Source organism: Catharus ustulatus, assembly GCF_009819885.2.
Source record: "Catharus ustulatus isolate bCatUst1 chromosome Z unlocalized genomic scaffold, bCatUst1.pri.v2 scaffold_29_arrow_ctg1, whole genome shotgun sequence".
NCBI lineage: Eukaryota > Metazoa > Chordata > Aves > Passeriformes > Turdidae > Catharus > Catharus ustulatus.
In genome coordinates, this window is record NW_024879446.1 from 5733268 (window position 1) to 5749573 (window position 16306).

At 41.0% G+C, this 16306-nt stretch overlaps 1 protein-coding gene across 1 annotated transcript; it reads right to left on the bottom strand.

Moving 5' to 3' along the window:
• Positions 1–5069: 5069 nt before the first annotated feature.
• Positions 5070–9642, bottom strand: SRP19 (signal recognition particle 19). The gene is made up of 5 exons (XM_033086543.1): positions 9558–9642; positions 8453–8528; positions 7440–7511; positions 6357–6468; positions 5070–5402 (listed from the first exon to the last, which is right to left on the bottom strand). The coding sequence occupies exons 1-5, from the start codon at positions 9599–9601 to the stop codon at positions 5269–5271; spliced, it is 438 nt and encodes a 145-aa protein (XP_032942434.1). The 5' UTR covers positions 9602–9642; the 3' UTR covers positions 5070–5268.
• Positions 9643–16306: the final 6664 nt, after the last annotated feature.

The window sequence follows — 16306 nt, forward strand, 5'->3', positions numbered from 1 at the left end:
AAGAAGAGGCGTACATGCTCTTTCATAGAAAATAGCACTACAATTCAGGCTACTCAGTTCCTGCCTGGACTGTCCCCTGCTCTTTCCCAGATCCCAAACTACCAAAGTCTTGTCTGTTTCTTCCCATCTCCCTTACTTAGCCACTAAGGCATGGGGTACATAATTATTTATTATTAATAATAATAATTATTATTATGTAATTATTATTTAATAATAATAAATTTTTATTTAGGGGGAAAATAACCCCCTGGAAAAGGGTATCCCTTATCCTAAGAGAGAAAATAACCCCACAGAAGCCAGTCTGTATCAGGAAGAAGCTAAATAGCTGGTGTCCAGTGACAGAACATGGGAATCGGTCAAAGCCATGCCTGGGGAAGTTCAGACTTGACACTGGGAAGCGTTTCTTTACCAGGAGGGTGCTCAGACCTTGGAACAGGCTTCCTATGCCCCAAGCCTGTCAGTTTTGAGGCTTACTTGAGTATTGTTGGGACAATACCTTCGTGTGCTTTAACTGTTGGTTAACCCTGAAGTGGTCAGGCAGTTTAGGTCCCTTCCAACTGAAATATTCCATTCCATTCCATTCCATTCCATTCCATTCCATTCCATTCCATTCCATTCCATTCCATTCCATTCCATTCCACTGCCTGTGTTGCTCCAGAGAAGGAATCAAGGGAGCCACCATCTCTCATGCTCCCAAGCATACAAATATCCCACAGGTATATGTTCCCCAAAAGGGAGTTGTGGACCAAAGTTTCTCTTAAATACACCCAAGGGACAGGATGTACGCACAGGAAAGTTAAAACCAGCTATTTTATGCAGAGCTGGTCTTTCAGTTACTTCATGGCTGAAGGCTGACAACTACATACATTATTGCCACTTCCCAAGTTAAAACATGTCTCAAAATAACCTTTTAAAGGTCCCTCACTTTACATTTAGAAATAAGTAATTATGGTTGTGCTTCTGCTACATGCTACATATATACATGTAACAGCTACATGCTATATATACATCTGAAAGAATAAACCACCTATCTCACAACAGTGCTGAATTCTTATTTTTAGCCATTCTGTTATTGATTGCCTGTATCATCACACCTCCCTGATGTATCCATCCTCAACACAGAAATTGTTGTAAGGATTGTTGTAAGGATTTTGATCTCCATTTCTAATGTTCAATTTTTGCTCAGGTACTTAGAAAACTGTATAGGGAAATAACAGACATATACTTTCAGAGAGCTAGACCAGGACACTAGTTCATTATCCATATTCCTCTCGTCCAGGATGCTGAGTAAATTCCCACTTAAGAATGCATGCCTTCCTTTGTTACTGTTGCCACCTACAGGAAATCTCGGACCGATGTGTCTATGTAGCAATGATGATGCTGCATAGGTAAAACCTCACAGAAAACTGTAAAAGCAAGGCAAGTGGAATAAGAGGACATTCATTATCACCCAGCTTCCCCCTCAAAAAATAAAATAATAATAATAAAAAAATTATTCACAGCATTCATACTAAAAGTTGCGATATTTCTGTATTTTCACGTAAGAATTGTTTCCACTCCCAGACACACAATGGTCCATAAAATTTTGCCTGCTTCCAGAAATGAGGCATAATCTGTTAAAGAAGAACTGAGGTGGTCTTGACCTGATTGTTTTTAATCCTCCAAGGAACCCAGTTTATTAAAATACAATAGTGAAAATCCAGTTTATAAACTTTGTCAGGAAAAGGGGAGTCATGTTTAACTTTATGCTACCTCATTTAGGAACAAATATTGCTCATATAATATACTTAGTCTAAAGCCAGAAATCATAAAGAGCAAGACAGTCTCATTTAAAGATGGGAGGATAAGCAGATAGGAGTTAGGGAAGTCAGTTTTCTACTTCCTAATGGTAGTGATCTGAGTCATCTGATTTCCTAGTAGAACTTTAAAAAAATCAAGTCAGTTTTACCCAAAATACCCACAGAGCTTTCTTTGTTAGACTAATTTACATTTTATGTATTTGAGCTAAATATTACTCTATTCAGAAACCTTTCTTGTCTTTCCTTGCAAGATCTCTAGACTTTAAAATAGCGTTACTATTTTGGGTTTTTAGATTGGGAAAGTTTGACAAGCAATGCCACTAAGATTCTTTCACACACACCCTGATAGGTCAGACCACTTCTGAAGGCATTTAATTTTAGACCACGATAAATTATATTCCACAAGACTTAACCTCCACATTTTTCAGCTGTCTGTAGTCTAAAGCTCTGATTTACAAAAAAAGTTACACATAACGTGATCATAATAAGGCTGGAGTCATCTGCCTTTAATTTACATCATGATGATGAATTACCTTGTACGAATCAATTTTCACAGAGCTCTCACCTTATTTAAAGTTTCTGAAAAATTACTCGTCACTCAGAAAATTCAGGAATAATTTGAGCCTAGCACTCTGTGGGCAATTATGGCCTTTTATATCACAAGTGTATCTTCCATTCCTGATATTTTTTCCCATGTTGCAACTAACCTTAGCACTTCTATAACTCTATTATAGAGCGGATGTGCCTCAATAACCTCTAACCATGTCCAGTTTTTTATACTACAAAACACCCTTTTCATATAGCATAAACTATTTCCACATTTCATACTCCATGATTTTTGTCACCTCCATTTAATTAACTTCTCAAAAAAAAAAAAAAATAGGCCAGACAATCTAGAGATAGCTGGTATAAACTCTTACATCAGCAGGGAAAAAAACAAAAACAAAAACAAAACCAAAAACAAACCCTGAAGATATTTGTATATGACCACGGTCAATTATAGCCTTAGAACACAGGACTTCCTCTCCTAAACACTTCTGTTTTAGAGAACCTGCACACTGCTCACACTGAAAGGAAAGAATTCTCCCTAATAGTGAGAAGAGAGCAGAAGGGATGTGTGTGTGCACACAGACAGTCCTTTCCAGCAGAATCAAACATCACTCTGGAAGGCATCACGGAGCAACATGGGAAGGGTCCTGTCCTGGCTAAATGGATGCTGTGTTTGAGGAGTGAACTTGAGCATGGACACTATCACAGATGTCATCCATGGATGTGATATAGGCAGTGTGATTAAGCCAAGCAGTTAAAGCCTCTCTGGTATGGAGGATGATGGTTGAAATGTCAATATGGGGTGGGCAGGCAGCTTGAGTGTATCAGTCCCCCAAATCTACCAAGGCAAGAGCCATGTGATCACAGTGCGGAGATCAACCTTTGGATGGCTGGAAACCACACCACTGTCCTGGGCCTTGAAAAGTAGGTCTAATGGAGGCACACTACACCAGAAATAATTGAGTCAGAAAATGGGATTTGTTTCCAAAGAACCTCATAGACACTTGGGCCACAGAGCATGGCACTGAGTGGGAATATCACATTCCCTGTCATGCACCAGCCTCTGGAAAGATCAAATGATGCAATAGATGGCAAAAGACCACACTGAGGACAGTGGGTAGTGGGACCTTCACACCCTGGGGTGCACATTTAGTAAAGGCCACCTGGTCAGTCAACACCCAGAGATCGCCCACGGGCCTGCTGCGGCCTGGCCTAAACTTTTGCTTATTGTACAATGAACATTAAAAACATGAAAGAGCCTGAGTTACCCCTACCTCAGGCAAAAAAAACCCCATCCCCAGATTTGCTTTTGCTCAGGAACCTGGATGCATATTGTGGGTCATGTGAAAGGATGGAAAAGTCTAATATATCTCAAAGGGATTTGATGTTAAGAAAGAGTAGCCAATGAAGTAAATTAATTACTGTGTAACACTGTGAATTATCATTTCTATGATGGCCCTGCACCCACCACACTTGGGCCACCTTGTGGTGCCTGTCTGTGCTGTGCTGGGGGCTCTGACCCCAACTCCCTTTTGATCACATACTAATGAAGAATGAACTTTGAGGGAACTAGACAAGCACAGTGGTGGTGGATTCAAAACTGCTTTCCACATGCAACAATCCAACACCACACACCTTCCTTCTTGTCAGAAAATTGGTTCTGACAGATGGAGCCCAGGGTCATCCACTCATGAGCTCATACACAAGGGGCTTTCATAGGGATGGTCCATAATTTAAGAGAATGTTGTCCGTGTGTTTTTATGTACCAAAAGAGAGGAAAGTGATGGGCTTTTGGGAAGTGGGACCTGGCATTATAGAAAATACATAGAAATTATATATAAGGGGTTCCTGTGTCCTGATTTCAGCTGCAATCCAGTGAATTTTCTTCCCAGCAGCTGTATTTTGGATTCAGTGTGAGAATAATGCTGGTAAAACACTGGTGGGTGTTCTGCTTGGTTCTGAGCAGTGCTTGTCTTAAACCCAGCACTTTTGAATGCCTCATGCTCTATCAGTGAGGAGGTGTGGCAAGAAGACAGGACAGGCGGCCCAAGCTGCCCAGAGGGATATTCCATATAACATATTAGCAGTATATAATCGGGGAAATTGGCCAGGAGGGACTGATCACTGTTGGGGGTGGGCTGGACATCAGTCACCAGGTGGTGAATAATTGTATTGTGCATCACTTGTTTTAATTTTTTTATCTCTCCATAAAAAAGATATAATGACAATTATATTTTATTACAATCATTGTCACTTGCATTATTGCATTTTATTTCGTTTCAATTATTAAACTGTTCTTACCTACACCAACAATCTTTTTCTTTCCTGATTATCCTTCTCCATATCCCATTCAGGATGAGGAATGAAAGAGGGACTGTATGATGCAGGTGCATAGTTGCCAGCTGGGGTGAAACCACAACAATTAGGTTGCTCAAAGTCCCATCCAGCTTGGGCTTGAGCATTTCCATGAATGGGGCATCCACAACTTGTCTGTACAATCTGCGCCTTCATTACCCTCAGAGCAAAGAATTTCTTCCTAATATCTAATAGCACAGAATTAAGAGAATTGCTTCATAATTCATAATCATAAACAAATGGTTTACTAAGGCAACCAGATTTCAAAAGATGCATATTTCTTCTGGAAAAAAATTATTTCTCCCACCCACCCTTTTGCTTATGTTCTTTCACTTCTAACATGGGTGCTAACGTCAGACTTGCAGGTTATGTGTGAAAAGATATTTATTGTTACACAGATGCAAGGCAGTTACATGCATTCCAGTTCCAAGAAAAGCAGGCAGTTCTACTCAGCTTCACCTCTTCATTTCTTGCTTGTATCTTCACTTCAAAGTCACTGCACAGTGTCGATCTGCATTTGTTGTAAGTACAACTATGCGATGCAACAGTGACTCCAGATGTCAATTCATTTCTTTTTCTTCCCTTTACCTTTCTTGCCTCCCTCTCCTTGCTGAAGGCTTTGATCACTACCTCCCATCTTCTGAGTTCTTGTTTTCAGTTTGGGAATGGTCTCTGCAGCATACAGCATCACTGATTTACCTAAAATACAGGGAGAGATCAATGCATGCCTGCTATGATAAGAATGGATATCAAGCCTAGATGATCTGCTTCCTCCCCCTGGTACAGCAAGTAGCTTGTGAAAAATTCCTGGGGGAAAGAAAAAATGTGCAGGACAGATAAATGTCATAGTAGACTGGAGAAGCCACATAACCTGACCATCTCCAAAGTGTATACATGCTTCCTCCTATTCTTTCCTTCCACCTCCTACTGGCCCAGAACACTGGGGACAGAATGATCAGGCAAAAGCTACACACATTTTTAGAAAAGTATTGCTGCCTTCCAGCAGGACTCTGGTTTTAAATCGTCTCTCTCTGCCAGCACTCTTGTGTACTACTGTACACCCAGCACTCTTCTTGCTCTTTCCTTAAGATACATGCTGTTTCCCTTTTACACAGGCATTCATCTTCAGAAAAAATGCAAAAGATGAAATTGTCATTCAAGAAGCGTAATTCCTATTAGTTAGTTAAGGGCAGCTGGTTCATTGTTAACATATGAAAATTGCCAGTGTAAAACTCAGTTGAACTCAGTATTGTGTTATACAAATTCAGCATCCACTCTGATGCCCCGATGACATCTGTGTCCTAGAAAATGGTGGAATTTAGCCATTTAAGCACTAAACTGTTTTAAATGTCAACAAATCAGCAACCCAAAACTGAATAGATGCTTTGTTTAATGCAGCAATCACACAACATTCCCCACAAGCCCCTCCAATGACACTGCTGCAGAAGCAGCAGCACCAATGTCAACAGCGTTTTACAAACTTTACTCAATGCTCACAACTTAATTTTGTTGACTTATACAGGTAACAAGATTTAATGTTAAACTGTAGAAATTATAACAGTTAAAACTAATTAAACAGGCTGTTAACATAAAATAAGCCAAGTCTTTCTGATTTATTAACAGCTGAGGTACCTAAACCTAGGCACTACTCACGTGTTGGAAACTGAGGTAAACATAGGTTGCCATCATCTTGCTTGAGTTGGATTCGTACTCTACCTCTGAACTGGACATCTCTGTTCCACTCTCTGGGATACATCTTGTTTTTCTGTCACACAAAAGGAGAAATGTATTATAACATGCATTGGAAGACACAACTGTTTCAGAGGCTCTGCTGGAAACAACTCCTGGTACTGAGCAATTTTGTGAGTAAACTGTTACAGGGACCATTTAACATCCCCAGTGGTCTGCACCACAGAGGCACAGGTTTTTGTTTTATCTCTGCTACAAACCCTTCTGGACACCTAGGGATAGCAAGTGATACGTTACAGTCACTGCTTTTGGCTAATTATAGCCTTCATTCTTAATGAAACATCACTGGTTTCTCAGTACTGATGGCGTGCACTGCCCAGATACTTCTGAAAAACTAAGTGATTTTGTACCAGGCTTTTAGGTATTTCTGGATGAGGACCTATATTCTTCTTAGAAAAAGTAACACTGATCTAAATTAATAATTACTTCAGGAAATTACCTGAAGTTCGAGTGCAGTTATGTCTCTAGAAATCCAGACTCATTCCCTAAGGAAAAAGTAACCAATAAACTATTTAAAGAGCAAGCATGTACTGCAATAAAAAGCTAACGTTCTCTGGCTGAAACGTAACTCCAAAGGACTATGAAGATTCCAATTATCAGAAACTTATTCCAATACATGATTAACTGCAAAGGTCATCACCTCCCATTAAAAAAAATTCTTTTTAAAAGCTTAATATGCAAAGTTGTAGCCTGTAAAAGCAGCTTTTATTCTGACACACTTTTAAGTATCCAGGAAAGTCTTCTAAGAAAGGTAGTAAAGCAGAAGTAACCTTTTTATAAGCTTTAAAAGTCACATTGTCTGAGAGATCTGTGGTTTTCCACATTCAATCAGTTTTCCAACATTTACTTCATGATTATGGTGAGTTATTATATAAAGCAAGTAAAGTTAATAACAAAACTTCTGAACCACAAGTTATAAGTTATTGAAAGAACAGAGACACATAAATTTGGGGGATCTTTGTATGTGAGGACTTTTTTTTAAATTACCTCCAGTAACACATTGAATCCTACTGCTGCACATACATCTTGGATTTCTGTAGATGTGGGATTCTCAACAGCCTGTTGAAACAATGTGTTAAAATTAATTGGCTGTCAACTATGATCTGCCTATACAAAAATAGGTATCAGTTTCCCACCCTATACTCTGTATCTAGGAAAAGCTGACGGGGAAAAAGAAGGTACAAATCTAGCGTAGAACTCAAATCTAGTGTAGAAGTCATTTGTCAGTGCTGCTGTGGTTTAGAAAACACTAAAATTAAAAAAATTAAAAAAAAAAAAGGGCTACGGTATCAGGAAACAGGTGAGATAGAATTCACTAAAACAGGGGAGCAAGTTAAAGAATTGCTTAGAAAGAGTAACTGAAATTAGTTAACAGTTACTGTATGTATAGAGATAACAAAAGCTGTGAATCAGCAACAGTGAACTTACAGCAAGGACTGAGGAAAAAACCACAAAATTTCTACCCACAGGGCAGCAGATTCCCCCATAGGCAGACCTTTGATAGGCAACTTGCATACTCAAGAAAGATTTTATTTAAAAAAAAAAAACCCAAACCCTAAGCAGGAAGTTAAGCTCTTCATATTCCCAGAACTGCTTGCTACAATTATTACAAATGAGTGAGATGACAAAAAACTATTTCTGGACATGTTGAAAGCAGCAGTAACTACCATGCCTGTGTGACACAGAGTATAGGCTCATATAGTCAGCCACCAGAACTCAATCATTAGCTAGCTACTCTTTTCAGCATTGCTTTCCAATTCTGCAAACTACCTGTGTAGGTGGCTAAGTGCATTCAGCTCCTCAGTATTTCACCTTGCTCAAAGTGCTCCTCACATGAAAGCCAACACTTCAGCCCAGGGCCCTCCTACTAAATTCAAATGCTGGCACCTTCAAATACACTGCAATTTCCATGCCATGGGGGAATGGAAAGATTTCCAGCGCTCTAAACATTGTTACATACGAAACAAAATGTCCAATTTTCCTGCCACGCATAAAATTACCTTGTCTATAGGTATCCTTCTTCCTTCTGCTATTGTCTTCTTGTTATTCAAATAAGCTGGATAAATGCAGATGAATCTAAGAGAAAACAGTGAGTTTAAGCAAGTTATAAAAACACCTTAACACCTACGAAGTATCTTCCCAGTAAAACAGAAAATAAACGTCATGACTACAACACAGAAGTTCCCACAGCAGCTTAAGAAAAGTCATTTATTTTCCTTAGACTGCTCAGTAAGATGCCCTTTTTTTGGGGCGCTATGTGTACAAGGGATGGCACCGCCCATTCTGAGGAAAAGAAAAAAAAAAAAAAAGGCTGAACTAGAACTTTTAGACCTATTTCTTACAACCTTTAAACCTGGAACACACATATTTCTCTGAGAAGAAGGAACATTTCCTGCAAAGGTTTTACTACACTATTAGATAACTTAAGTTCTGTGATTGTTTTGTTTTGTTTTATAAATTCACACACAGATCAACCCAACTCTGGGTACATTTATAACAGCTACTGAAAAACAGCGCTTAGAAAGTTGCTTAAGATTTTTCAATAGATTTACACCTGTCAAGCACATAGATCGCACTAGCGTGACAGAACCCCAACTACACACCAATTAGACAATTTGTAAAAACAACTAGCTGAGACCAAGAAGAAGTTAATTTAAATAAGGATCTGTGACAGCATAAGAAAATAGGGAAAATGAGTAAAACATATGGTGCAGTCAGATTCCAAATACCTGAACAGCAAAACTGACAAGGATCGCGTACCCTGCTGCGTCTAAAAACCAGCCCAAATAACCTCAACTCTTACTGTTTTCTCCTCTTGTCAAGCAGTTTTCTCCACTCTTTGCTATTGCCATCTTTATGAGTCGACCCGGTCTGGATTCTGCCCGGGAATTCCAGTCTCTTTACTGACTTCCCAACCACACAAGTGTGACCATCACCCCTTGTTCCTCAGGGGTTTAATTTCAACCACCATCATCCCTCACTCCAGAGGGATTTAAACCACCACCCCATGCTCCGCTCGCGTTTTATTTTTCGCGAACCCTCAGTGACACGTAAGCAAACGAACCCACGAGAGACCCGACCGCGCAGAAGCCGTGCCCACGGTACCTCTCCTTGTCCGCTGGGGACGCGGCTCCGGCGGCGGCGGCCATGACACCAGCACCCTCCCCGCCCCGCCTCGCGTCACGGCGGTGGGGAGGGCCCGCCCCCAGCAGCGCGATGCGAGATTCCATTGGTCAATGCACTGTCTGTCAAGTGTCGCAGCCTGTGAGAGGGCGCAACATCAGCGCCGGGGCCGCGCGCGCGGCTTCCGCCAGGCTGAGGGAGGTGGGGCGGGCGGGGAGGGCGCAGGAGCTCGGGGATGTGTAGAAACGCTGTGACACACACCCGTGAACAAAGGGCTGCAAGCGCGAATGAAACACGATCCCAGAGGGTGGCAGTGGGCGATGCAAAGTGTGTTCGGGGGGCTCCAACCCGCCGTGTGTGGCTTCACTCACAGAGTTGTAGCGGTATTTGACTCAAAGAACGATCTATCCAAAAAATGCGGGAAATGTTATTTGTTATTACCACAGCTTCCTGTACAATTACATGAAAAAAAAAAAAAAAGGCTAAGGCTTAAGGAAAAAACTACGGGGTCAGTACTGGGTCCAATCCTCTGTTACAGCCTCATGAATGCTGTGGATGAGGGGCAGGGGCACTCTTGGCGATGGTGCCACAGCGATGCCGCACCCGTGCTGGTGGCGTCGAGCTGTGAGCGGTGCCTGATACACCAGAGGGTCCTGGTGCCATCCAGAGGGGCCTGGACAGGCTGGAGAAAGGGACTGACAGGAACCTCAAGCGGTTCAGTATGGGAAGAAGCAGTCCTGCAGCTGGGACCAACCCTAGACACCAGCACGGGCGGGACTGCTCCGCTGGAAGCAGTTTGTCAGGAAAGGCCCTGGGGCTCCTGCTGGACCCCGATCCGAACAGAAGGCAGTGACGTGTCCCTGTGACAAGGCCAGTGGCGTCTGGGCTGCAGCACGAGGAGCATGGCTAGCAGAGCAGAGGAGGTGATCCTGCCCCTCAGCGCTGTGGAGGCCACACGAGGAGTGCCAGGCCCAGCACTGGGCTTCCCCGGGCAAGACAGACACGGACACAATGGAGAAAGTCCAGTGTATGGTCACCAAGGCCACAGAGGGAATGGAGCAGCTTATCTTGGAGAAGAGAAGGCTCGTGGATCTCACCAATGTCCATAAATACCTGCAGGGAGGGTGCAAGGAGGATGGATCCAGGCTCTTTCCAGGGGTGCCCAGTGACAGCACCAGAAGCAATGGGTACACACTGAAACACAGAAGGTTCCCTCTGAACATCAGGAAACTCATTTTTCTTTGGAGGGTGACCTAGTACTGGCACAGGTTGCCCAGAGAGGTGGCAGTGTCTCCATCCTTGGAGATACTGCAGAGCCGTATGGGAGTGATCTTGGACTACCAGCTCTAAGTGGCCCTGCTGGAGCAGTGGTTGGACTAGATGACATCCAGAGATCCCTGCCAGCCTCAACCATTCAGTCACCCTGTGAATTTCACAGGTCATGTTTTGTGCAGCATACATACATACAGAAGCAATGTACCAGGATGAAGAACTGAAGGTATCTATTCAGTATTTATCTGTGGTGGTGTCTTTATTTTTCTGCTTTGCCAACACATCCAGCTGGCAACAAAATATTGAAGAGGGTATGCTAAGCCCCAGTGTACACAGTGGTTTCCCCAGGGGAGAACTGCAAGTACCATTCATGAAAACTTCATGAAAAAGAGTTAAGAGTTACAGAGAAGCTTCAGAATCAGGGTGGCACAGATGAAAAAGTTACTGTCTATTCAGGCTTTTGAATGATGAGCAGTGTTGTTGTCTTCTGTCTTTGCTCTTATTCTGTCAGAATGAATGCACTGCACAAAATAGTGCAGAAAACACGAACAGCACAACTCTGTGGCATCAGCAGGAGCAAGCAGTTTTTGGAAGCGTGACTGCAGCTGTCTGGGACCAGCTCAGCAACTTGGCAGATCCTCACAAACATGACTCAACAAGTTCCTCAGCTGAAAAACAAGTTTATGTAAATGAGTTGTGCTAGTTATGAAGGAAGTTTTTGATGCAATAGCTGTCCAGACAGGTTTTTGAGGGTTATGTCCAGATTACCATCAAAGTAACTGATAAAGAGGCAAGTGTAACTTTCTAAGAGATAATCCATTACAAATAATTACTTAGATTTTGTTGCTTAGCAAGAAAATATTCTCATCTTTTTAGCAGTAGCTCGATAATGGATTTCCTGTTTTTCTTTCTTTGCACAGTGTTTTAATTTTAAATCTCCATTACTTGCACACACTTGTCTTTCTATTGAATGACTTTATTGAAATGCCTAGCACTGAAAAAGTGTCAAGAGCCACCATTACCTTGGGAGTTGTCCTGTTGTCCAGGTTTTCACTGCTTAAATCAGCCAACATGGGCAGAAGCTTCTTCTATCAACTGCTGTCACCTGCTTGTAGCAAGACAGATGTGGGCTGTCAGGGAGGAGAGGGGTGCACAGTGTGTGTATACAGAGTGAACTCTGGACAGACCAAGGTGCAACATATTCATTGTCCCTGTGCAGGCATGAGGCATGCAGAGCATGTTCATGATCTGACTGTTGCATGAAATGTGGTCATTCTAGATCTTGTTACAAACCACGCTTACTGGTTTGAACCACTACCCTTATTTGGGTTTGAACAATATGCATTGTCCTTTTCTTCTGGACACAGGTTTCAGCCTATCAAAAGGGTATAAACATAAATCTCTCTCTGCAGGACAGTGCTGTAGCAGGGTTTGAATTGACAGACAACCAAATTTAATCTTTTAGGAGGTAATGCTAAGAAATATTTATTTGCATTGCCACAACTTCATTTTTTAAAATTGAAAAATAGGCTAGAACTTCATGAAAAAATACTAAAATTTACTTCATACTATTCCCTTAGATTTCTGTAGTAGTTTTAGTTTCTCAGATTGTAAAGCAGCTTCTGGTGCATGACCTTAAGAAACTGCTCTAAGAGTATGTTAAAGACAGTGAACACAGCTGCAGGTTGTGAGTGCCATCATTGCATACTAAGATTGCCCTCAGTCAGTCCACCTAATACAGGGCACTGAGAAAGGTTTTGTGTATTTTAATGTTGTTTTATGTGACACTTGCATGTTATTTTTTTCTTCAAATTTAGTAGCTTTTAAATACCAACATATTAATAGCTTATCTCGTAAAACAGTATTTAAATTTAGTGTTGCAAAAGATACATAGACTGTATTAGCAATTGTGAAATACAAAGGGTATGAAAACAAAAATTATTTTCCACATCTTTTTCAGATGGAAAAATATTTTAAAAATTGTCAGAAATGGAATTTGTGAAATTACAGATTGGATGATATGGTGAACATAACTGACCACACAGGGGAAGCAAAGAGGTTTTTTTCTGCGGGTCTTCTTATTACTTACCAATCTCCTTTATAGGTGCTAGAATTCACAATATCTTGAAACCAGAATGCCTAAAATGAAGCAGTGAGTAGAGCCATGTCAGTTTAATCCCCATAATCACTGCAGAATGACTTCATTGAGTACATTGCATCTAATCACTGCATTTGTTCTAGTGTCATAAGAGATACATTTCAAAGTCGAATCCTGCATATTTCCAGCCTGAGGAATTCAGAGACAGAAGTAGGTCATAAAGCATTCCAGCTCAGGCATGCTGTAGCTGCGTTCATTTCTCGAGTACCTGCTGGCCCTGGATTCAGAAATGGAATGAAGCACTCAACACCTAACAGCTTTTAAGCAACTTAAAGCAATATGAAGAAAAGGTACAATTGCTAGTGAGGACAGGACTTGTACACATCTGCAGGAAAACATCAAGACTGCAGATAATGCCTTTGGAGAGGAGTAGCAGGGATACTGGTCGTGGAAAGCTGTGTATAACTTGCTGAGGTTGTTCCATCCGTGGCTGCTGCAGTGGAAGGGAAGGGGCAGGGAATGAGGATTACACTACAAAACACTAAAGCAGAGAATTCTGTCTCTGTATACTGTCACTAGCAAGTCAGGTGTCCTGTTTGAGACTTATTTTTACTGTTAGTGGTGTTTGGAGAAGAAAAAAAATCCCCAACAAAAACCAACTGAAACTCCCCTCAAACCATGAAGAAAACCCATTCCTAAAGAAAACAACCCAGCAAGAGCCCTGTACAAATATGAAATAGCAGTTCAAAGTGGTTGTGATAGATGGCTGCAATTCTGGGGTAAATGCAAATGCCCTAAGAAAATGGAGAGGATTTGAGTTGACATAGCTTGTATGCAATAGTGTTTTACTGGAAGTGTCACATACACCTGCTTTTTCAGACCTTGCACCCATGTTGTTTCTTCTCGCTGGAGGCTACACTCCATAGTCTAAACATTCTAAAAATACCTTCAGAATAATAGGACTAATGATGTTATTCAGGAGAGTGCAGATTTTCAGCTGGACTGGTGCAACAGCTCTGCAGTGGACTGCAGATAAAATGAAGAACAAGAATGTAGAGGGAAATCTTGATTTGTTCAATGATTGCTGAAGGGAAGGGGGCAACATGGGAAGGTTTTTTTTCACAATTTTTGTAAATGAAATTCCAGAAAGGTATTTTAAAGTAAAACGTATGGGCTGGGAAAAAACTCACAAAACTTTCATAATGAAAAGCTGGAAGTAGCAGGTAGGTCCATCCAACAGTGAATTTTCAACAGCACAGAGAGAAAATGATGCTGTCTTTCATTTAGTTTCATTTTGCTAGTATTTACTTACCATGAAACTTCAACACACAGAATTAACCACTCTAATTGCCACTTTTACAAGACTATGCACCATTTTCCCAAAGCAAGTGGTGTCCCTACCCATGCCAGTTTCAACCCAGAACTGGATGATTTCTAATGTCCTTTTCCTACTCAAGCCATTCTGTGATTCTGTGATGCCAAATCCATAGACTTCCTTTTGGTTTTAATGATCCAGAATCCTGTCTGCTACATAAGTGCTTCCAGAAGAGGCACTGCCTCATGCCCATACAGAGAACACCAACACAGCATTCTTTATGAATCAGCAGAAGCACCACTTCTGTTCATCTCAATGGCAGATAAACAATGTCAATAGCTTATTTAAGGAGTCTGGGATGCTCTAAAGCCACTTGAGGCTTAAATGTTTCAATCTGTGTAAGTACTGCACCACCAAGAGCTGCTGACAAGTGGCCTTCAAACAACCAGCCTGACTTGTACGGTATTTGGAGCTAAAAGTCTTTTGGATTTTGTCACCTAGACTCAAGCCTTGACTTGCATAAATTAATGTAGGAAGTACAGCAAACAATATATACATTGTTTCACTGTGATCCTGAGGAGAATGCTGGGCACCATATTGCCAAGATTCTATCCCAATCCCTATTAGCTGGCCACAATGGAACTGGCCAAATGGAAAACCATGGATTTCTACCCATCTCTCATTCCGATTGCAAAGACTGTATCTCTTAAGTACAGAGCTCAGTTTTACACCCATTCTTTGTTCTTCTCCTTTAGCCTTGTAAAGCAGCTGACAGCTGTGCAAATTCACAGCTGTGTACAGCCAGCTTTCAAGATCAAAAGAAACCATAAGTCGTCTGTGTGTGACATGGTAATACAGTATTTGCACTGAATTCATAGCTTTCACTTCAGCTAGATTTTAATTTCTAACAAGTTCAAATTATTTATGTTCTGGTTTTGACTGGGATAGTTAATTTTCTTTCCAGTAAATAGTACAGTACTGTGTTTTGAATTTAATATGAGAATATTGAAAATGCACTTACATTTTTGTTGCTAAAGTAAGTTTCTCATGCCCTGCCAGGAAGAGAGCTGAGGGGCACAAGAGGTTGAGAGGGGACACATAAACCAGCCAAAGGGATATTCCAGACCTTATGGCATCATGCTGAGGAGAAAGTGGGCTGGAGGCTCACGCTCAGGGATTGTCTAGGAATCAGTCAGCAAGTGGTGAGCAACTGTATTGTGAGTCACTTGTTTTTGTATATTCTCTATTATTACTATCTTTATCATTTTTTTCCTTTTCTGTTTGTTCAACTGCCTTTATCTGAATCTATGAGTTGTCTCAATTTTACTCTTCTGATTGTCTCCCTCATCCCACTGGAGGGGACTGAGTAGCTGGATAGTGCTTGGTTGTCAACTGTAGTTAAATAATGCCACTTAGAACACTTGTGTCAAATAATCCATCATGGCTATTCAGCTGCTCAGTATAGTAGGAAAAAAAGGATGCCACCTCCTCTTCACCCCATGGAATAACAAAATACTACTGCCAGAAATTAGTAAAAATTGGAAGTTTTCTCATAACTCTTATTATGGCTTAATTTTTACATGTTTTTGTGTTCTTCCACAGTTACTTCCAATGTGCCATCCCAGACCTCAGCAATAGTCAGGTAAGATGCACAAGCCTCTCCCTGCTCCCAGTGTGCTTTTAGTTCAGAGGATTGTTAGAGACAAAAGGGCAGAATTAGGCTTAGCCTAGCTTCATTGGTATTTAATATAATCATCACTCAAAGTCTCCTTGTTTTCGTGATTCCTACTGACTTTAAATTGCAGATGATAGTTATAATGCTTTTAAAAATTATAATGCTTAATAATACATTTAAATTTCTAGCAAGGCAATTTCATTCTCTGCATATAAACCAAGACTTAAGTGCATTTTTTTTTCTAGAACAACTTGAAAATCAGATACTAGCTAATCAGTCCTCAAACTAAAACTTAATATGAAAAAGTGGTACAACTATTAGAAAAGAAGGGACCTTAGTAATCAGCAGCAATGCCCGTTTTTAGTTTAAAT